The sequence below is a fragment of the Lactuca saligna genome, chromosome 4 (assembly GCF_052625555.1).
Source record: "Lactuca saligna cultivar CGN05327 chromosome 4, ASM5262555v1, whole genome shotgun sequence".
Lineage (NCBI taxonomy): Eukaryota > Viridiplantae > Streptophyta > Magnoliopsida > Asterales > Asteraceae > Lactuca > Lactuca saligna.
Genome location: NC_136420.1, coordinates 337,364,455 through 337,386,725, shown reverse-complemented (window position 1 = coordinate 337,386,725; position 22,271 = coordinate 337,364,455). Strand labels below are relative to the sequence as shown.

Here is a 22,271-nt window from a genome sequence, read left to right as displayed (position 1 = left end):
CATTATCATCGATGTTTTTAAACAGTTTAAAACTTTAATTAAATTATATTTTATTAGTTTCCAAAAATAGCTAAGAACAAAACGAAGTATCGTTCTTATTTAAAACTGAGCTAGGTTTACAAACAATTTCCTATTTATTGTATTTTGCTATACGTTTTGATATACATTCCCATATCCAAATTTCAACCCTTGAATTTACATGTATCCAATTTTAGTCCTTTGACCTTCAACTCAATGATACTATTTGTTTGTAAAACAACAACAATACTCAAATTCCCAAAAGAAACTAAGAAACACACAAGAAGTAAGACGTTGAGAATAGACTATAGAGAGGATTCGCCACTGTTGACATTCAGTGATCTTAGAAGTATGAATGTGGGTAAAAAACAATGATGTGTGAATTGAGAAAAGAAAACGTGAGCAAATAAATAGTATTAGTAAAACAATCTTTTTATTTTAATAAAAGAATAATAAAAATAATAATTTTTCTTTTTATAATATATCACTTATTAAGCATCCTAATTAATATCATACCCCTTATCAACCTATTGATTCTCCATATAACTTCATGTATTTATTTAAATCAACGATTATAATTTTATATAATTAAAAAAATATCTCTTAATTAATAATTTATTTAAAATAATTGATTAATAATTTTAAGTTTTTAGTGGTTCTTATGGGTTATAAACTAGTAACTAAATAAATAATGATGTATTTTAATGGATCTATTTGATAAATTTTACACTAAACCAATTTTTACATGGAATATTTTGAATATTATTACATGGTTGATGCATTAAGAAATAGAAGGAAATTCTAATTCTAGTCTCCTCCAAGGAGTCTGACCCCTTGGTAAACTGCACCAAGGCGTAAATCATCGACATTGTTAAAACTTCTGTACCCATTAATCTCTCTTAGTCCAGACAGACCACGCCCACTCAGAAACTCATGCAAATCCTCCTCTGTATAGAACGTCTTATCTTCAGTACGCACAGCTATTCTTTCAGACTCATCGTAATGGCAGATCTTTATAGACACCCCTGTCATGTACACATAACAAAAACGTTGGAATGATGATAGCATTAAATAATTTTACAGAGAGTAGCTCCCTACCTTCATCTAGGTGGAGATTATAATTCCCTGCAGGCATTGTCCTGTCCAGTGCACGAATCACACCATCTTCATCTTCCAACCAAAATGCCCGTTTTGACCTTATCCCAAATGCTGATTTTATTGCCTCTTTTATTGCTTTTGCTGATCCATCTATACCAACTCTTCTAGTGTATTCTCCCCATTTCACTGTTATGATCCTCCCATAGCATGATTGACCTTCACCACCTGCATCAATCAAATTGGCCATTTTTACTTGTGTTTCAAGAGCTACTATTGGTGGGAAAGTTAAGGCTGCATCTGTATACCATTCCCAGGGGTGTCTCTCCAATTCCATGGGGGGACTCCATTTCCGGCAACTGCTTCTGCTGTAGTGATGGCAAGAGGATCTCCGTCATTATCCAAAGGTCTTTCAAGATTGACTGTTGATCGGCCATTAGCTGAATACCAAAACCAAATACTACAGTTTTTATACTAATTAAATAAAGGAATACTGGTTTCATCTTCAAATCAACTGACAGAAATTTACCTTCCATGGGTCCAAACGGAATACTCCCATCATCTAGCCCTGTAAGCAATCAAGCAACCAGACTTTTAGTCATTTCTTTCACCCTAAGATGTGCAAGTATGCAGTGTTCAAGAATGTGTTTTTTGAACTTCAATGTGTATCAAAAATTGACAAGTAATAAGCATATTCTATAGACAGAGAGTGATAACAGGAGTAGAAGCATTTTGGGGGTAACGTCGTCTGGTGGTAAGCTCTTGCAGAATTCTCAAGCAATTTCACAAATGAAAGGCGGACAAGAGGAGGATTGACCTTTATCTGAGAATTGGATGAATGAATCGAGCTTGGAAGAAGTAGGAGATGCGGCTTTGTAAGTTCCATCTTTGGCCCTGTCTCTAATCAACTCCTCCAGATCCTTATAATACAGCATCTTAGTACTACCACTACTTCCTTTACTGTTTTTATGCTTCACCTTCTTGAACTCCTTGAGCAAATTCCTCCATTTATCGGTACACATAGTCGGCGAACGATCAAAACCCTTGTCCCTCATCTTCGACGAGATCTGTTCCCACAGATGTTTATTCGACTTGGAAGTGTTGAAAAACCGATCCACTTCACGACGGAGGCTGATCAGGATCCGAGTCTCTTCCTGTACCCAAGTCTCGGCTCTTTTCTTCGGAGCCCTCAGTTCGTGATCTTCGCCGCTACTGGTGTTATTGTTGTTGTCAGCCATAATCATCAGCTGTTGTTGTTGATGTTGCTGCTGGTGGTTGTGTGGTGTCTGTTCTGATTCAATTAGCATGTTCCTATCGCCTCCTCCGGCGACTTCCTTGTAGAAGTCGATTGAACGAGGTTTCTCAGATGAGAGATACATTGATGAAAGTAGCTTCTCGGAGAAAGAATCAAATTGTGCTGACTATACTAATTACTGCTAACCCTAATCACAAAATCGTCGATATGGATAGAGAAAGGGTGCGGAAAGAACCGGCCGTGCCGCCGTGGGACGAAACAGATTTGACTCCTAATTTCTCAGACCCGTGTTGGTCACGTGACAACTGATTTGAGGTACACGTAGACGTAAAATGTAGAGTAAACTACAGTTTTGGTTCCTGTGTTTTTCCCAAAATAACACTTTTGGATCCTAGTATTGGGATTTATCATGGGTGGTCCATGTGGAGGGTTTTGGTATCTCAGGTGGTCTCTAGGACTGTTACCGGTTAACAAACTTCTGTTAAGTCTATATGAAATGACGAAAATGTCATTGTTTTTTTTTTTTGACATTTTTTTTTTCTTTGACCAAATTTACTACAACCTACTAACATCAAAGACCAAAACTAAAAGAAAATTTTCATGAAATAATCATATGTTGTTCTCACATTTTAACCATAAATTTTCGAAATTTATAAAATGATCATCAGATCCGCAGAGGGTGTTCTGAGGATCTCTTAATGGCTTTGAGGATCTGAGCAAAACATATTGCCAAATTTTTAGGCATGAAAATGTAATTGCCTGTTTTTTGAGTTAATTATATGTTGTTAGTGTATATAATAGTTTAGTGATTAGTAAATCCCAAATGTGTGCCCGATTTTTGCCATGAAAATATCATTTCTGCAAAGAACAGATCCGCAAATGTGTTTTGCTTAAGAACAGATCCACAGAACCCTTTCTGAGGATCGATGTTCATCTCTGCGAAATTATTATTATTTTTTATTTTGATTTTATATGCAAAAGGATTACTAAGTAACAAAAATTATTAAAAAGGATTATTAAGTAACAAAAAATATTTAAAATCCCAGTTCCTTGAATGCTTGATCAAGTCGGTTACTTCACGCTCTTGGAGCCTGTCGCAACCCATATAGGGCTTTGTTTAGACAGTAGACCAAATGTTCCCTCCTTTTAATCTTATGGCTAGTAACAGTTGGATCATTTCCAAACGAGCTACCGACACAAAAACCTCATCGTAATCAATTCCTTTTTTATGTATAAATCCCTTCGCGACTAACCGGGCTTTGTGTTGTATAATATTACCATATGCATCCTTTTTTTGCTTAAAGACCCATTTCAAGCCGATTGGTTTTTGACCTTTCGGAAGGTAAGTAAGTCTCCACGTTTGATTCTTAACAATTGAATCAAGTTCCTTCTTCATTGCTTCCTGTCAGGCCTGATCGTTTGCTGCCTCTAAGTAACTCGTTGGTTCTTCACCAAAAAACAATAACTCTTCTGGTTCAAGTTCTATTAGCTTTGTCTCGCCATAAATTTCAAAAACATTTCGAAAACCTCGAACGGGCGTATTATCATATCTAGAGGGGCTCTCGTGTTGGTGTGTCTCATTTGATGCATTGTCTGATACGTAACCAAGTGATGTGACTGGTGGTGATGGTGGAGCATTCACGTTGTCTTGATGGGTAGGGTTTTTAACATAGCCGCCAATTGTTTGCTGGTGGGATTCTTTCCATATTTATTATTAATAAATGTTTGAAACCAAGACTGGTCTGATGTGGGCTCATCGCCTCGAGCCACGAACCAATCCCACTTTTTTTTCTCTTCAAAAATAACATTACGTGTAACCACAACTCTATTTTCTTTAGGGTTATTGTAACACTGTAAATTTCAAAACAAATTTTTCGATTTTCTTATAAAACAAAATTCGATTAATATTCATCAACAACCATATTAATTATCCAATATAGGTCAATACAAAATCCCAAGATCACAATGTAAAAACTCCGAGTGTGTGTGTACAGATCAAGCCGACGCCTTCCCGCGGTCGTCACTAGTACCTGAAACAATAACATCAAACACTGTAAGCACAAGGCTTAGTGAGTTCCCCAAAATACCACATATAACACATATTAGCCACTCGAGGCTATAATTCTGTGGGTCCGTGCACCCAAACTCTGTGAACCCTCAGGTTCTAGCTCTGATAAACATGCACTACATAAATCACATAGAAATAATGCAGTACAACACATAACATACATGGCATACAAATACTCTATCACATAACTCTGGTTACCTACTCAAGGTAATATAGTATAGTGAGAAGACTCACCTCGCGTATCTCGGTATCTCACAAATCCTGGAAATCCCTCGTGCTCGATCCTCCGAGCTCTAATCCTCCTATAACATTATATGTTTCTAATTAATACTTTATATCTCTAAGGTTGACTATCCATAAGAAGTCAACACAGGTCAACTCTGGTCAACGGTCAACGGTCAACGGTCAACTCTGACCAGACTCGGCGAGTGTCATGGCGACTCGGCGAGTCTAGACGTTTTCACCAACCCTCTTAAATCCCCTTACTACACGTCGAGTATTCCCCCCTTTTACTCGACGAGTTTCACCTGAATGAATCGCGGGGCCACCCCGACTCAACTCGCCGAGTCTCAAGGACAACTCGGCGAGTCCAAGTTTGACTTAGTCCACTCGTCATCCCTCTCCAACTCACCCTGACTCCCTGAGTCTACCCATGACTCGATTGGACCACTCGCTGAGCAGTCCCAAGGCAATCTTCAAGCTACTGGCCGAGTCGGATGAACAGACTCGGCGAGTCCATGCCATGCAACCACTCCAACTTGCTTCTAAGGTCAGATCTGCTTCCATAAACTATAGATCTGGCCTCCCTCGACTGATTCATCACGTAAAGCTCCTATCTTGGTGCCCATAACACACCCCATAGCTCATAAATGGAGTTTTTGACCCAAGGCATGAGGATTCCAATCCAAAGCCTCCATTGATTCCCAAAAAGCTTGGGTAAAGGGACACTCTGGACCTCTAAGGGTCCAGATCTATGGTTCAAACCTCATAAGGGACCAAGAGGACACTAAATCTTGCCATAAAAGGGTTCAACAAACCCTAAATCTAGATAAACAACAACAAGGAAGAAGGTAACTCGGATTTATTACCACAAAAGTGATGCTCTGGACTCCAAACCCACAGAAGTGGCTCCTCTTGCTTTCCCTTGGCTAGCTCTTCTCCTTCCTTGCAACAATGGCACCTCCAAGGTCAATAATGGCCTCCTACTTAGCTCCAAATGCTCACACTTGATTAGGGTTTCACTCAAGGGGCTGGTGAGCACAAATGACGACCATTAGGCCCTTTAAATAAGTCTCAAACCCAAGAAATTAGGGTTTCATTACACAGCGCTGACTCACCGAGTCCATATCCTGGACTCGTCGAGTCCAGGTGCGATCCCGCGTCCAGATCCGCGTCCCTACTCGGCGAGTCTGAGCTCCAACTCGCCGAGTCCCCCCACAAATCAACAAAAAAAAAACAATATGCAAGATACATGATAAGATCCGACTGTTACAACTCTCCCCCACTAGGACTAGACTTCGCCCTCGAAGTCTCGCTCTAAAAACAGCTCCGAATGCTGCTCCTGCATCATACGCTCTGGCTCCCATGTCATCTCTGATCCCCTCCGGTGTTGCCACTGAACCAACACCATAGGTACCTCCTTGTTTCTCAAAACCTTGATCTTCCGATCCCAGATGGCCACTGGTCTCTCGGCATAATTCAGGCTTGCATCCACCTGAATATCATCCAATGGAACCACTACCGATTCATCGGCTATACACTTCCTCAACTGCGACACATGAAAAGTGTCGTGAATTTGTCCCAACTCTGCTGGCAACTCCAACCGATAGGCTACCCGGCCTATCCTCGCAATCACACGAAATGGACCTATAAATCGGGGCCCCAACTTGCCCCTTTTCCTGAACCGAATCACTCCTTTCCAAGGAGAAACCTTCAGGAGAACGAAGTCGCCGACCTGAAATTCAAGCTCGGACCGGCGTTTGTCCACATAACTCTTTTGTCGGCTCTAGGCGGTCAATAACCTCTGTCTGACCCATTGTATCTGCTCGGTCGTCTGAATCACGATCTCTGTACTACCCATCACTCTCTGCCCAACCTCACCCCAACAAATGGGAGTCTGACACCTCCTACCATACAACAGCTCAAAGGGCGGCATACCGATGCTCGAATGATGGCTGTTATTGTAGGAAAACTCTGCCAAGGGTAAATACGTATCCCAGCTACCCCCAAAATCCAATACACATGCTCGAAGCATGTCCTCAAGCGTCTGAATCGTCCGCTCACTCTGGCTGTCTGTATGGGGGTGATATACGGTACTAAAATGCAGCTTAGTACCCAACTCCTCATGAAATTTCTTCCAGAATCGGGAAGTGAAGCGCACATCACGGTCCGAAACAATCGAGATCGGCACCCCATGCCGAGATACCACTTCTCTCACATAAACCTCCGCCAACTTTTCCGCCGAAGAACTCTCACTGATGGCAAGAAAGTGAGCGCTCTTCGTCAACCTATCCACAATCACCCAAATTGCATCAACTCCTCTGGCAGTCCTCGGTAATTTGGTGATGAAATCCATAGTTATCTGTTCCCACTTCCACTCGGGAACCTCCAATGGCTGCAACTTGCCATGCGGTCTCTGGTGCTCGGCCTTCACCCTTTGACAGGTCAAACACCTCTCGACAAACCATGCGACATCCCTCTTCATACAAGGCCACCAATACTCTTTCCTCAAATCCAAATACATTTTTGTAGCCCCGGGATGGATCGAAAATTTCGATCTATGAGCTTCTTCCATCAATGTAGTACGCGTACCGCCCACAAACGGTACCCAAATCCGGCCCTGAAAAGTCATAAGCCCTCGACTATCCGACACAAACTCAGAAACCAAACCAACGACCCGTTCTCTCTTCTGCATCTCCGGATGCACAGTCTCGGCCTGTGCCCCACGAATGGCGTCCAGAACTGGAGCTATTATGGTCAATCTCAAACATACATTTCGCAGTGGAGTACTCTCCGCCCTGCGACTCAATGCGTCGGCTACCACATTAGCCTTGCCCGGGTGGTACAAGATCTCACAATCATAATCCTTGACCACATCTAACCACCTCCTCTGCCGCATATTTAGGTTAGGCTAATCCATCAAGTACTTCAAGCTCTTATGGTCCGTGTATATCGTACAACGAACCCCATACAAGTAGTGTCTCCAAATCTTGAGAGCGAACACCACTGCCCCCAACTCTAAATCATGTGTGGGATATCTCATCTCATGAGGCTTCAACTGCCTTGATGCATATGCTATCACATGTCCCTTCTGCATCAGCAACGCTCCCAGCCCTAAAATCGATGCATCACAGAATACCACAAAATCTTCCATCCCTTCCGGAAGAGCTAATACCGGAGCTTCGCACAACCTTTGGCGAAGCGTCTCAAAGGAGGTCTGCTGCTCGGGACCCCATAAAAATGTAACACCCTTCTGGGTCAATCTGGTGAGTGGCACTGCGATCTTGGAGAAATCCTTGATAAACCTCCGATAGTACCCTGCGAACCCAAGGAAGCTCCTGATCTCAGAGGGTGACTTTGGCACCTCCCATCTCATCACCGCGTCAACCTTGGCCGGATCGACCAATATCCCTTTCTGATTAACGAGGTGCCCCAGAAACTGGACCTCCCGCAACCAGAAATCGCACTTGGAAAACTTTGCATAAAGTTTCTCCGATCTCAAAACTCCAAGAACTTCCCTCAAATGCTCCTCATGCTGCTCTCTAGATCTCGAATATACCAGAATATCATCGATAAATACAATCACCGACCGATCCAACATCGGCCTGCATACCCTGTTCATGAGGTCCATGAACACAACCGGGGCATTGGTGAGCCCAAAAGGCATCACCACAAACTCATAATGCCCATAACGCGTCCTGAATGCTGTCTTCTGGACGTCCTCGTCCCGCACTCTCACCTGATGATAGCCCGACCTCAACTCGATCTTGGAGAACCAAGATGCTCCCTGTAATTGATCGAATAAATCGTCGATCCTCGGCAACGGGTAACGGTTCTTGACCGTCAGCTTATTCAATTCTCGGTAATCAATACACATTCGATGCGAGCCGTCCTTCTTCTTCACAAACAGAATGGGTGCTCCCCACGGCGAGCTACTCGGCCGAATAAACCCCTTCCCCAGCAGCTCCTGAAGCTGCGAGGATAACTCTTGCATCTCTGGAGGTGCAAGACGATAAGGCACCTTAGTGATAGGCGCGGCTCCCGGAACCTAATCGATACTGAACTCCACTTGCCTCACGGCAGGCACACCCGGTAATTCTTCGGGAAAAACATCTGGAAACTCACGCACCACCGGAACTTCATCCACTGAACTCGGTCTCTCGGAGATCACTCGCGTATCCATCACATACGCCACAAAACCCTTACAGCCCTGCTGTAAACACTGCCTCGCCCTAGCGGCCGAACAAAAGGCTGATCCAGAACGTGTACCCTCGCCGTATACCGAAAGAACTCCCCCACTAGGATCTCGTTGATGGGTTTTGGTCATAAGACATCATATGTGCTCATACAAACCCTAATGCTCGGATCTAGGTTTCTCTATTGTACATGCTTTGAATCTAAGACTATAAATCATAATTCTAGCATAAATATAATCATATTAACATGAGAATAAGTTTATAGTGTTACCTTGATTGTTATGTAGCAATAACAATCCCAAATCTCCTTGTATTGACTTTGGAATGCTTAGAGTCACAAGTGTCACTCCTCTAATGGCTCACAAACACCATAAGCAAGAGGATGAAGAGGAGAGAGGTTGGAGGCTGCCAAAAACGTGTGTAAACCCTTGCAAGAACCTTAGCCACGTTTTTGAGCCTTAAGGGTTCTTTATATAGTTGGGCTATTAGGGTTATCTAACAAGGAAACCCTAATTTGGATGCTTAAGCCCTAAGCAACCCATAGACTCCTTTAATTAAGCCCATGGACGATTTCCTTATGGGTTTCCCATTAGAATTCGTCCATCCCTTAATACAAGGCAATCCATGGCCCAAATTATAATTATCTTATAATTACAATTCCAGTCCCTTAAGTTTAATTAATCTCTTTTAGTCACAAAACTAATTACCAATTAATTATTGACTAATATTAATTAAACAATATGATTTCTCCTTTAATATATTATTCCCATAATATATTAATAAATCATATTTAATCCTTACTCTCCATAATTCATCCTATCAAGTTGCTTTGGTGAAGGCAACCCAAAAGGACCATGCACCATCGGGTCAAGTACATACCAAAATAGTTATGGACTTAGACACTAATCCAACAGTCTCCCACTTGGATAAGTCTAACAACTATTCTGCGTATGACTTCAGATCCCGATCTGCAATCGTAGCTTTCCAAAGCCGCTGTCAACTCTGATCCTATCAGATACGCGTGTCCTTAGATAAGGGATCATATATTCCTCCATTCTAGATATCATATGAGACATGATTTCAAATCATTCTCTTTGTACTATATCTCGATTTCCGATTTATGACGACAGACTAATTGAACAAATCAAATTAGCCCTAGCCCGGCCGAGCATTTACGTATGCCATCACTAAACCATCGAGGGGCCCAAAGATATCGCTTTTATCCTACTTTGGATAAAAGGAACGGATAAACTTTGATACAATGCTCGCTTGCACTCACTCACCGAATTACACACAACAATATGTTTTATAACACCAAGTTACTGGTGCGTTTACATATTATCAATGTGCAACCGATTCGCAGGATACAACTCACACATCTCGGTTTCAAGAATATAAGATGTTATCGTCTCACTAATCACTCGTAATACAATTCATGGAGTGATCCAAGTGAGCGTGGGTTTAATCCAATGCTCAAATCATATTCATAAGCACTCATGAACGTTGCAGCAAACATTTGCTTATGTCTAATACTCTTCTAGACAATCCACACACCAATTCACGACAATCTTCATTCATATCTACTTCCAACATATGAACGATTGTGGCCCGTTTGAATAATTCGATTATTCTTAATAAACTCAATTATTCTGGAAGTCAAAACATGCAAAGTGAAACACAAGAATAATACTAATCCCATATGGCCTCAAACCTTTGAGTATAAACAAAACACGTTTTATTTATCACCATATCGATTACTCATTATCTGTCGTTTCAGGTAATCAACTTCTTACTTGAATTCCAACACTTGTCCCATGCTCCTATCATGCACACAATGTTTACCTATGGTTCTTACTTTTGTAAAATAGACAAATTGAACACGTTTCCAATCATTCTCATTTTACAACTCCAAATCCATTTTCTTAAGTGTAAGAATATCAAATTCTTGTTACTTATAGAATATACTAGATTCTAACACTTTATGCAACGATCCTTTCGTAATGTCACTGCACCAAAGTCACAAAGACTATTGCCAATGATATTACAAAGTCCTCTATCGGAGATTGTTACAAGACAATTCCTTAGATATGATGTCTCTCTCTCAAGGTACATTTCTTTGAACATCCTTTTGCATAAAAGTTTCTAATCTAGACATAGATTTTCAATATTTACTTCCCAATATGGACACGCTTCCATATTTTCCATATGACAACTCATTCTTAATAGAATCTTATCTATTCATAATAATGTCGATATTGTCCATCCAATATGGAAACATTTCCATAATTTCCAATACTATACTTCCAACTACTCACAAGCGACCAATCCTCATCGAACTTTGGATTGTCCTTTGATAGTTGTTTAATTATTTTAGTCAAAACCGATTCTAGTCCCCTTTCCCTCTAAATGCGCTAGACATTTGGAAAGTTTTAGAATGGTCAAACATTAAAGCATTTTCAATCGATCCTATACTCGAAGCGTATGGGACACAACGCATAATGTTTTATTTGCTATGTTCTCAAAATTCGAATTGTGAAGAGGAATGCCGTAATCATAATCGAAATTTTAAGAACACACTATGTACCCTTGACTAAGTTTATTAACATTTCACAACCTAATCCTTTAGATTTGAAATGAAGCATAATATTCTCTCCCTTAATTATAGCAAAACAACCTTTCAACTCTTACAACTTTGCAAAGTATGACTCTTGTTTTCTATAATTAATATTGCCAACTATGCAATACTTGCCTTAATAATCATACAATCATAACATTTATGCTCCCACTATCATGATGATTATTATAAAACATAACACTTTATGCTCCCACTAGCTTCGAGATGTATTCATAAACATCTTAACTTCCAGAAAGACAATACCTATTGAATTTCTTAAGTCCATGTTTTTAATACTTAGTGCTTTGATAATCTTTTATCAAGACTTCTTGAACTTATACACTTTTGCCTTAGATAGTTCATATGTGTGTCTTAACAATTAAGACTAATTGCCAAACCTCACAATTCAAATTATGGAAAGGGATGCCGTAACCATGATCGAATTCGAGAATGCAATTTTACAATCACTATCTTTAAAATCTTTCTTAGTGAAAGCATTTTCCCACAATCATTTTCATGAAGGAGGAAATCTTATGACACTTAGATTTAAACGGTGTATGTGTTCCTATCCATGTGAATTTGTTAAAAACCAAAGTTTACGACAAATTCAAACTCATATGGATCGAACTTTCTTAATCTTGATTTCTTGCCTTATGGTAGCACAGCTGCCCACCACGTCTTCCAAGTAGTTAAGTAGCTCACCTTTTCCTATCAATGTACTTTCCATTGATCAAGGTCCTTGCCTTTTATGCATTCAAATGAGAACTCATAGGACTCACATGCATAATTAACTCGATCGGATTGGCACAGAAACAAAATAATGTCTTCACGATAGGTTGTAAACCTCAACTCGTGTGCTAGTGATGATCAATAAGGTTTATTTGATTTGTTCTTGAAACCTTTCAAGACCATTAAGACTCATACTGACTCCTTGACATATAAGATTCTCTTGTCAATAAACATTTGTTTGACAACCAAATATTCAAGAGTTAGTGTAGCTCTAATCCTCCTATAACATTATATGTTTCTAATTAACACTTTATATCTCTAAGGTTGACTATCCATAAGAAGTCAACACAGGTCAACTCTGGTCAATGGTCAACGGTCAACGGTCAACTCTGACCAGACTCGGCGAGTGCCATGGTGACTCGGCGAGTCTAGACGTTTTCACCAACCCTCTTAAATCCCCTTACTACACGTCGAGTATTCCCCCCCTTTACTCGACGAGTTTCACCTGAATGAATCGCGGGGCTACCCCGACTCAACTCGCCGAGTCTCAAGGACAACTCGGCGAGTCCAAGTTTGACTCAGTCCACTCGTCATCCCTCTCCAACTCACCCTGACTCCCTGAGTCTACCCATGACTCGATTGGACCACTCGCTGAGCAGTCCCAAGGCAATCTTCAAGCTACTCACCGAGTCGGATGAACAGACTCGGCGAGTCCATGCCATGCAACCACTCCAACTTGCTTCTAAGGTCAGATCTACTTCCATAAACTATAGATCTGGCCTCCCTCGACTGATTCATCACGTAAAGCTCCTATCTTGGTGCCCATAACACACCCCATAGCTCATAAATGGATTTTTTGACCTAAGGCATGAGGATTCCAATCCAAAGCCTCCATTGATTCCCAAAAAGCTTGGGTAAAGGGACACTCTGGACCTCTAAGGGTCCAGATCTATGGTTCAAACCTCATAAGGGACCAAGAGGACACTAAATCTTGCCATAAAAGGGTTCAACAAACCCTAAATCTAGATAAACAACAACAAGGAAGAAGGTAACTCGGATTTATTACCATAAAAGTGATGCTCTGGACTCCAAACACACAGAAGTGGCTCCTCTTGCTTTCCCTTGGCTAGCTCTTCTCCTTCCTTGCAACAATGGCACCTCCAAGGTCAATAATGGCCTCCTACTTAGCTCCAAATGCTCACACTTGATTAGGGTTTCACTCAAGGGGCTGGTGAGCACAAATGACGACCATTAGGCCCTTTAAATAAGTCTTAAACCCGAGAAATTAGGGTTTCATTACACAGCGCTGACTCACCGAGTCCATATCCTGGACTCGTCAAGTCCAGGCGCGATCCCGCGTCCAGATCCGCGTCCCTACTCGGCGAGTCTGAGCTCCAACTCGCCGAGTCCCCCCACAAATCAACAAAAAAACAATATGCAAGATACCTGATAAGATCCGGCTGTTACAGTTATAGATACGATATGCTTTACTTCTCGGTTTTTTTCCCAAATGCACCATCATCGTACTCCGATCACTTAGTTTTGTGGAATGATTAGCCGACTTCTTCACATGTCCACTGCACCCAAAGACTTTCAGATGCTCCAGTTTTTTCCTTTCCACCCTTCATATGGAGTTATACCCTTCACCCCCTTTGTCAGAATACGATTTAACAGGTAGACTGCATGACGTACAACCTCCTCCTCCCCCTCCCCCCCATCATGTCTGGTACACTAATTGATTTCAGAAGGAACCTTGTAGCCTAAAGGGTGGTACGGTTTCGACGTTCCACCATGTCGTTCTGTGGTGGTGAGTATGGAGTTGTTAGTTATCTCTTGATTCCATGTTATTTGCAAAATACAGTGAATTGTTGGGTGGTGAACTCTCCTCCCCGATCAGTTCTCAAGCCCTTCAATTTGAAAATGCTTTCGTTTTTCACATGTGTCTTAATACTTTTGAAGGTTGCAAAGGTTTCATCCTTCATCTTTATCATGGAAACCCACATATAACGGTTGTAATCGTCAACTAATAACATGACATAGCGATTACCTATGATTGTTAGTGGATTAATTGAGCCACACAAATCGTCATGGACTAGTTCAAGAGGTTTACTTTCTCGCCACTATGCTTCCTTCTAGAATGCCTGACGAGTTTGTTTACCTACCATACACCCTTCACATACTTGTGCAGGACGCCTTATGCGTGGAACACCCCGCACCAAGTTTTTCCGTACCATGGAATCTATAATTTGAAAATTTATGTGGCCTAGTCTGGCATGCCACAACCATGTTGTGTCATCAAGACTTGCTAAGAGGTAAGAGATCACGGGTTTGGAGGTTTGAAGCACTATCTTATACAACCGGTTCTTTTATCTTAGCACTTTCATAATTAAACGACCGCCTTCATCGTGTACTCTCAAGTACTCATGAAACATTTTGATTTTATACCCAATTTTATTCGGTTGTCCCAGAGTTAAGATGTTGCTACATAATGTTAGGATGAGATACACATCAATGATCAATTGTTGTTCGCCATTTTTGCATTGCAACAAAATCGAACCCTTTCCTGCTATTTGAACTCTAGACCCTTCACCAAACTGTACCTGTCCGGTAATGTTTTCATTAAGCTTGAAAAAAACTCACGAACTCTTGTTATATGGTTGCTTGCCTCATTATCTAAATACCATATATCTTCTCCCTTCCTATTCTTTGCCTCATTTTTTCTCGAAAACACATTCTCTTTGTTTAACAACACCATGTTATCGTCTTCTTCTCCATATATAGTTAGAAGTAAGGAAAGTTCCTCTTCTTGTGTTTGAGTTAAGTTAGCTTCATCTCCATTCTTCTTTGGTGCTTTACATTTAGATGCATAATGGCCATGTTCTTCACGGTTGAAGCATTTTATATGCTTCTTATCTTTACCCTTCTGATAGTTTTTCCTTGTATTTTTCTGCCATCTGAACTCTCCACGTCCTCCTTTACCCCTAGTACTCCCTCTGCCACGTCCACCATTCCGTCCACCTCTGTCATGGGACGCTGAACTATAAGTTCTCCCGTTCGATGAACTTCCACCTGAAGTTTTCTGCACAGTTTGACCATCGGTTCTAGAAAGAAGAAGACTTCCCTTCGTGCTTGCAATCCCACTCCGGAGTCGAATGTGATCCTCATACGCCTTGAGTCTACTAATGGCTTCTTCAAACGACATAGTATCGATGTCCGAGTACTGTTCGATAGATGAAATCAGTTGGAGATACTTATTTGGTACCAAGTCGAGAAGCTTTCTAACTAATACTTCATCTTCAAGGGTATCGCCAAGGCTGATGTACTTTGAGATCATACCGCTCAATTTACCCGCGAACTCGTCTATAGACTCTCCATGTTTCATTTGCAACGCCTCAAACTCGCTTTTAAGAGTATATAATCTTGCCTTTTATACTCGATCAACACCAAGATACCTCGTTTTTAAGGAACCCCACACCTCATTTGTTGTCTTCTTCTTTGCCACCTGTAAAAAGATGTCTTCCGGTATTGCTTGGAAAAGAAAAGTCCGAGTCTACTTGTTCTTTTTCTCATCCACAACTACTCCCTCTGCTGGTTCGATGGATTCCCATATTCCCTAGGCATCCATTATAGCTTCCATCTTGATCACCCACGCGGTGTAGTTCGTGGGAATCAAGATCGGACATTAAAATGGCACTCCACCATTCTCTCTTGTAATAAGTTGGCTGGATGATGACATGGATTCGTAGCGGATGTATTTGGGCATAAACCGTATGCTCTGATACCAAATGTTGGAAATCAGACAACATGAGATCAAGCTACACACTCAAACATGTAAATTGAGTTTGGAATTAAAGGTACACACACATGGAAGAACTTTAGGAAGTTTTTATTTTGATGCTCTATTAACAGTAAAATAGAGATTAGGAATTTATAGACTACTACATTGAAAACTGAAATAAAAAACTTTAAACTAAAGAACTAAAACTGAAATACTTTACTACCTAGTTAACCACATTCACCTAATAATATGGTAACCACTTATTCATTTTTAATGCATTAAAAGCTGAGTTAAACATGAACCAAATCAGGATTAATTTCAACAACCGAATCCGCAACAAAGTGCAAACGTAAATACAACTTAAGAAGATGTAAAAAAAATGGGCCAAACTTATGATTTTGAATAAAGTACAAGGACCAAATTTTTAATTTACTCTTATTTCTATTAACAAATTCCGCACCAACTCCTTTTCCAAATAGTGATCAATACTCAATACGGTAGATCTGTGATTCATTAAATAGTTCTCCAATTTGAAAAGTGGGTAACATATAGCTTTACAACTGCAAAGAATTTCTAGAAACATGATAATTTATTAATTATACTACAAATAATATAATAATAGTTGGCATCATATCTATCTATTTCTATATGGGGTTTGGGTAGTTCAACCTATTTCGGAAGCTCCGTGACAGTTTGTGCATTTAATATAAAAAGTCAACATGCCCTCAGTTTGATCAACTACGTTCACCAACAAATACCATGCATCATCCCCTATTTGTATGTGTGTATTATATCTAAATCCTCACAAAGATTCAAAGAAATAGGTGATAGAAAAGAATTAAAGAGAAGCAAATCACGTAAGAGTTGGAAATGAAGGTGTTGAGGTCGATGCAAGCTATGTTGTTGATAATGATGACGACGTTGGCAGGGGTATTTATGGAAGAAGTAAACGCACAAGGAAGCGGTGGTGTTGGTGGTGGTGGCTCAGCCTGCCTGAATCAGCTAATTCCTTGCCTGAACTACCTGAATAATCAAGGGCAGGGACAGCGACAGGATCCCCCTGATAGCTGTTGTGATCCATTGAAATCGGTGATAAAATCCAATCCAGAGTGCTTGTGTAGTATGATAAGCAATCAAGGTACTAAAAATGCTGAGAATGCTGGTATCAATGTCACTAAGGCCCAAGAATTACCAGCAAGATGTGGTCAACGTGTCAACCCGATTTCATGCATCACCTCCACCTCTAAGACTACTCCAGGTATCACGATCATATATACATTTTTCTATCTTTCTTGTTTCTCTTCAGCAAATTTATAATCTTCATGTGTGTTTCAGGTACAAGTGATTCCCAAAGCTTGGGAAATTCCATGGTCTACTTATTGTACCCGTTGATGCTAATTATCGCAGCTGTATATGCTTGATCCATTTTATTTTATTTTTTTGTTGCATGATTAAGCCGAATGTACACTTGAGTTGCCGCTTTGTTCTTTTTCTTCATTTCAACTAGTATTACCAACAGACAGTGTATGGAATTATAATGAGGTTATGTACGTAATTTAATTGTGTTTGTGTGAATTCCCAACAAATACGATGTGTTAAATGTCATGAAAAACTCCCTCAAATCATCATCTTACATTTTGCTCCTGACATAGCCAAAAATATACATGCACATCATTTGATTGAATAAAACCTTGGCAATATTGGAGATGAAAGAGTGCAGGGAAAGATCACCAGAAGCTCCAAGCACAATAATTGATTGGCACCTTAATTATGACTGTGTCCGTTCCATCGTTAAGGCTTGAAAGATGAACTATATCACGCTTGATTGTAGCTCCTTCCTGCAACACAGAACAAACAAAACAAACTAGAAATAATTCGAAAGAAAATCAGTTACTTATGATCATCAGAAATACGATCAGATTTCACAACTGAGATTAAACATAAACAGTGTTATACTAAACCTATAATTAAGTTAGCAAAGACAATTTACCAATTCTTCTCTAAATTTCAGTTAATAACCATAGAGATTTATATATAACCAAAAGAATGCTATGCATTCTAAACTGTACATATAGTGATAGGAAAGAAATGTAGTGGAATTTATCAAAATGAATTCAATATATGACCAAAAAAGCAGTTCAAATCTAGCAATATTATTTCAAACATAGTATTTACCTAATCACAGCACCATGTGAAGTGAAGATCAATAAAATCATGAGAACTGAAATCAATGATCTCTAAATTCGTGAGGTATTGCTATTGCGAGCTCGCTGATGTTGTTAATCGTGATTAGAAGGATAGGTCTAAGGAATCTGAAACTGATCGAAAGCTGTGTTCTTCACCGACGAGCAGATATGTAGTGTCGCCGGACGTTTTCCGCTTATTGGACGACTGTCGTAGACGACGCATGTGTCCTGTATATATTGTTTTCGGTATATGGCTTCTATCCCATAACTTCGTTTAAATGAAAGAGCATTTTAAACCCAGAAGTTCGTATAATAGACATGTTTGCTCCCTCAAATAAGTTTATTCTTCAAAAAGTCCTTGGTTCTTTAGCAAATTTTAATTACAAATTATCACATAAAGCTAAATATGCTCTATTCTAATTCGAAGTAAGTTTCTATAAGCTTGAACTTAACTTACAATATGTTCCGAATTTGCTTTTTGTCCTCAAACTCGACAAAAAACGATTTGAAATAACTTGTAAATAATCTTAACCTTTTGGAGCCCTAAGTGTAACAAGTGGACGTATATTTTTCTTTGAAATCAACTATGATAAATTACTTAATTGTATTTTTTTTTAATTGTTGGTTGAGAGATTATCAATTTGAACTATTTTGTAATTTATTTTTCTATAAATCAAAGCTTGTATTTGTCTTTTTATTGATGAAATGGAATAAGTTGCATAAATTCGCAACCAAAAAAAAAAAAAAAAAAGCTCATCTTGGCTTACTGTTTATGATCCTATCTTGGGTTGGCTCTTTAGGAGATTTTGTTTGCTTAGTACAGAAATAGATCTATGATCACATATTCACATGTGGCTTAAATGTTCGCTTTATCTGTTTGCATTGAACAACTGTATATATAAAACATGATAAAGTTGGTTTTACTAACTGCGGTTTAAATTTTTTAGAATTCTTGCTATTGCATTTAGCACCAAAGTTAAGGTTATACATGTGGTTTTTTTTGTGAATTTGTTTCCAAGTCATTAACTTTTATTTGAATAATAGGTACAGCCCAAAAAGACATAGTAGGTCAGTCAAGACTCAATGACACACAAATGTACGCATTAAGGGACTACCACATACCTAAAGACAAATTTAAGAGGTCAAATATAATGTGTTTAAAAAAAAAAAAGATGCAAAATGAATGGACATTGCATCAACAGTATCAGTTCAGTAATTTATTTTCTATTTGACCCATTAATAACCAAGCCAAAAAGATTTTTAGAAGCTTGTGGAATTGCTGCCAAAAATAAAACAATGTCCAAGAGTAAATATTAATTTATATAAAAAGTCTTGATCTTCAATCATTTGTTGTAACTAATTATCTTATTAGCATTTTCAAACGTCTATATATATGACGTATCACCTTGTGAATGCACATCCGAAAACTCCCTTTACAAAACTCATATACAATAACGTTACATCTATTAACATAAAAGACAACCTGAAATTAAATTAGTTCCAAACAATGAATTGATAAAGACTTGGTAATACTTTACAATTACAATTTAAACCTTAACAAGATAATCAATAAAGATGATCTCCATTCTCCCCTTCTAATAGTGCTTTACAAACCAAATCAAGTTCCATTTAGATTACAATTTATAAAGACTTTTTTTTTACCTTGAAATGTCACATTTTCAACCACTTTGGCTTCACCATCTTCTTCTCGCCAGCTGGCTTCAGTACTGGAGCAGCAGCCATCACAACAGGCTCGGGAGCAGGTTGATCAGGCTCGGGTTTTGGGTCGGGTATAAGGCCATCTAGATCTTTTAAAGCCATGACATCCTCTTTAAGAAATGGGCCTTGTGCAACGATAGTATCATCACCTTCACATACAACACACACCATTAAATACATTTTATCAAGGTTTATACAATATTTTATTCAGATACGTAGGAGAATGCAACAAGTATCAACCTTGTGGTAGGTCATATGAAAAATAGACGATTGCACCAGGAGCAAAACCAGCAGAATAGAAATCCTGAGACATGTTCTTTATTTGCTTCTTGGGAGGTATAGTATCTGTAAGAAAAAAAAAAAATGCCAAGAATGCCCTTATATATATTAAGTCATTTTCACTATGCTTTATTAAGTTATATTGTATGCTCACATATATAGAAAGGGAGGTCTGGTCGAGCCACAACTTTCACAAGAAGATCAACTAAACTTTGCATTGTCTCTGTTGGATGGAATGTGGCTTCTAATGTGTGGTTATCTGGGAACCTTATACGAATCACTGCCTGTATATTATATAAATAAATGAATTGATGAAAATAATATAAGTTAGTTAGTTAGTTAGTTACATCATACTTAAAATCATAATCTGAAAACGAAATTTTACAAAAAAAAATAAAAAGAAATTGCTTCCCAATTTAAGTTAACATCTACCTTGGTAATTCTTGATCTACTAGCTGCTGTTTCTGCGTCTCGAATTTTCTTTGTTTTCAAATATTTATCTGCTCACAATTGCGCATAATTTGTGATGAAAAGAGCAAATAGTATTGCAACAATAACTAATAGAAGAGATATAGATGCATATAATTACAGTATTACACCCACCTTCTTTTTTAGTAGCCAAGATGCGATAATAATCTGCAGTGGTGAATTCCAGGTCATCTGGTTCCTCTGTCCAAATGATAAAGAACATGTTCATGTGAGTGAAATCAAATGATGACTTATTAGTTACAGGGGAAGTGAACTTCCTACCACTGCCAGAGACATCATTTGATGTTTGAGAGATTGTTGCTGTTGTTGTCTCGAATACACGGATTTCCCGACCATAAGTTTGTTTTGCAGCAACAAGCTTTTCCTGAATTAAAGATATCATCAACACTTAGTATCATCATTGCAAAACATCAGGCATTGTAGATCCAACATATAATAGCTAAAAAAAACATGAAGTCTTGGCTTTTGTCAATTCTTTACTTTTCTTAATGCTTCAATTGGTTGTATATTCAAATTCTAGCAGTTCCAAACTAGATATAGATTGTCTACTTGTAGAAGAGATCGATTATGTCCAGGGTCAATAGTAAGTCAAACAAATAACTTTGTACGTAGGAACCTAGTATATGATTTCAAATCTGTTTACCAATTACACAAGACGAAAATAAGTTAAGCAATGTTGTTCTTATGTTCCGATTTAATTGATTTTTAATCGGATACTTTAAATAATGTATTGGTTATTGATTATGCTGACCAACAATTTTAAATCGGATAATAATTCTTGAACCCTAATTGATTGATTTTCCGTGATTCTTATGAAACCGATAGAAATACTTTACAGAAGACACAAAGATTCAAACAAGATAAACCCTATCAGATTCGATCAACGTTTCGGAAAAACTAGAACAAAAACGAAACACAAACCATAGCAAGTTGATCGGCGAATCTCCTCCGTTTTAGAGCTGGAGAATCAACTAACATCTGCGAACCCAGCAATCGAAGCCTGGGAATATCTCTTGCGTCACGTCTGTCACTGCAGAGTTAATTCGTTTGGGCTGTCGTCTTTTTTATTGTCCCCTGAGCTGATGGACTTCGCGGGCCGGTTACTCCACGGTCTCTCCCATCTGGCCAGGCCCATATTTCTCTTTTTGTTCTTGGAGTTTGTTTGTGTTTGTCAAAACATATAAAAAAAAAAAAGGGAATTTGACTTAGTAAGGTAATTAAGTATTTCAAATGTTCACATATGGGTAATATTGTTTTTTTTGTACTCATTTACCCAACAAACTTGTTTCAGCCGTTCAAAAATAACCAACATTACCGGCTATTGTAAGTTTTGGGTGATGTGGCATCTACGTGGCTTGTACGCTACAATACTCATCACCTACGTGGCATTGAGAAGTGCTTACATTATAAGAGGGTAAGATACGACAGTTTATTAATTAAAACCCTAGATCGATCGATGGCATCTTCTTCCTCATCCTTTTCTTCCAAACGACAAGACGAATTACAACCGGATCATCCATGTGATTGCGATTTGCCATCTCGTGTGAAGACATCAAGAACCCCAGACAATCCTGGAAGGAAATTCAGAGTTTGTCAAAACTCACTGGTAATTCATATTTTTTACTT

General features: G+C 39.1%; 4 protein-coding genes across 4 annotated transcripts; 1 reads left to right on the top strand and 3 right to left on the bottom strand.

Moving 5' to 3' along the window:
- Positions 1-715: 715 nt before the first annotated feature.
- Positions 716-2,669, bottom strand: LOC145044227 (trihelix transcription factor GT-4-like). Its single transcript, XM_078993086.1, has 5 exons — positions 1,931-2,669; positions 1,643-1,681; positions 1,422-1,553; positions 1,117-1,341; positions 716-1,043 (listed from the first exon to the last, which is right to left on the bottom strand). The coding sequence occupies exons 1-5, from the start codon at positions 2,490-2,492 to the stop codon at positions 826-828; spliced, it is 1,176 nt and encodes a 391-aa protein (XP_078849212.1). The 5' UTR covers positions 2,493-2,669; the 3' UTR covers positions 716-825.
- Positions 2,670-14,760: 12,091 nt separating this feature from the next.
- On the bottom strand, positions 14,761-15,576 carry LOC145040988 (uncharacterized). Its single transcript, XM_078988864.1, has one exon. The coding sequence runs from the start codon at positions 15,574-15,576 to the stop codon at positions 14,761-14,763; it is 816 nt and encodes a 271-aa protein (XP_078844990.1).
- A 1,308-nt stretch (positions 15,577-16,884) lies between these two features.
- On the top strand, positions 16,885-17,393 carry LOC145040987 (Bifunctional inhibitor/lipid-transfer protein/seed storage 2S albumin superfamily protein). The gene is made up of 2 exons (XM_078988863.1): positions 16,885-17,230; positions 17,308-17,393. The coding sequence occupies exons 1-2, from the start codon at positions 16,885-16,887 to the stop codon at positions 17,391-17,393; spliced, it is 432 nt and encodes a 143-aa protein (XP_078844989.1).
- Positions 17,394-19,642: 2,249 nt separating this feature from the next.
- Positions 19,643-21,698, bottom strand: LOC145044226 (plant UBX domain-containing protein 1-like). Its single transcript, XM_078993085.1, has 7 exons — positions 21,567-21,698; positions 20,907-21,009; positions 20,760-20,825; positions 20,589-20,656; positions 20,311-20,440; positions 20,118-20,222; positions 19,643-20,026 (listed from the first exon to the last, which is right to left on the bottom strand). Exons 1-7 carry the CDS (start codon positions 21,621-21,623, stop codon positions 19,830-19,832), a joined length of 726 nt encoding a protein of 241 aa, XP_078849211.1. The 5' UTR covers positions 21,624-21,698; the 3' UTR covers positions 19,643-19,829.
- Between the last annotated feature and the right edge of the window lie 573 nt (positions 21,699-22,271).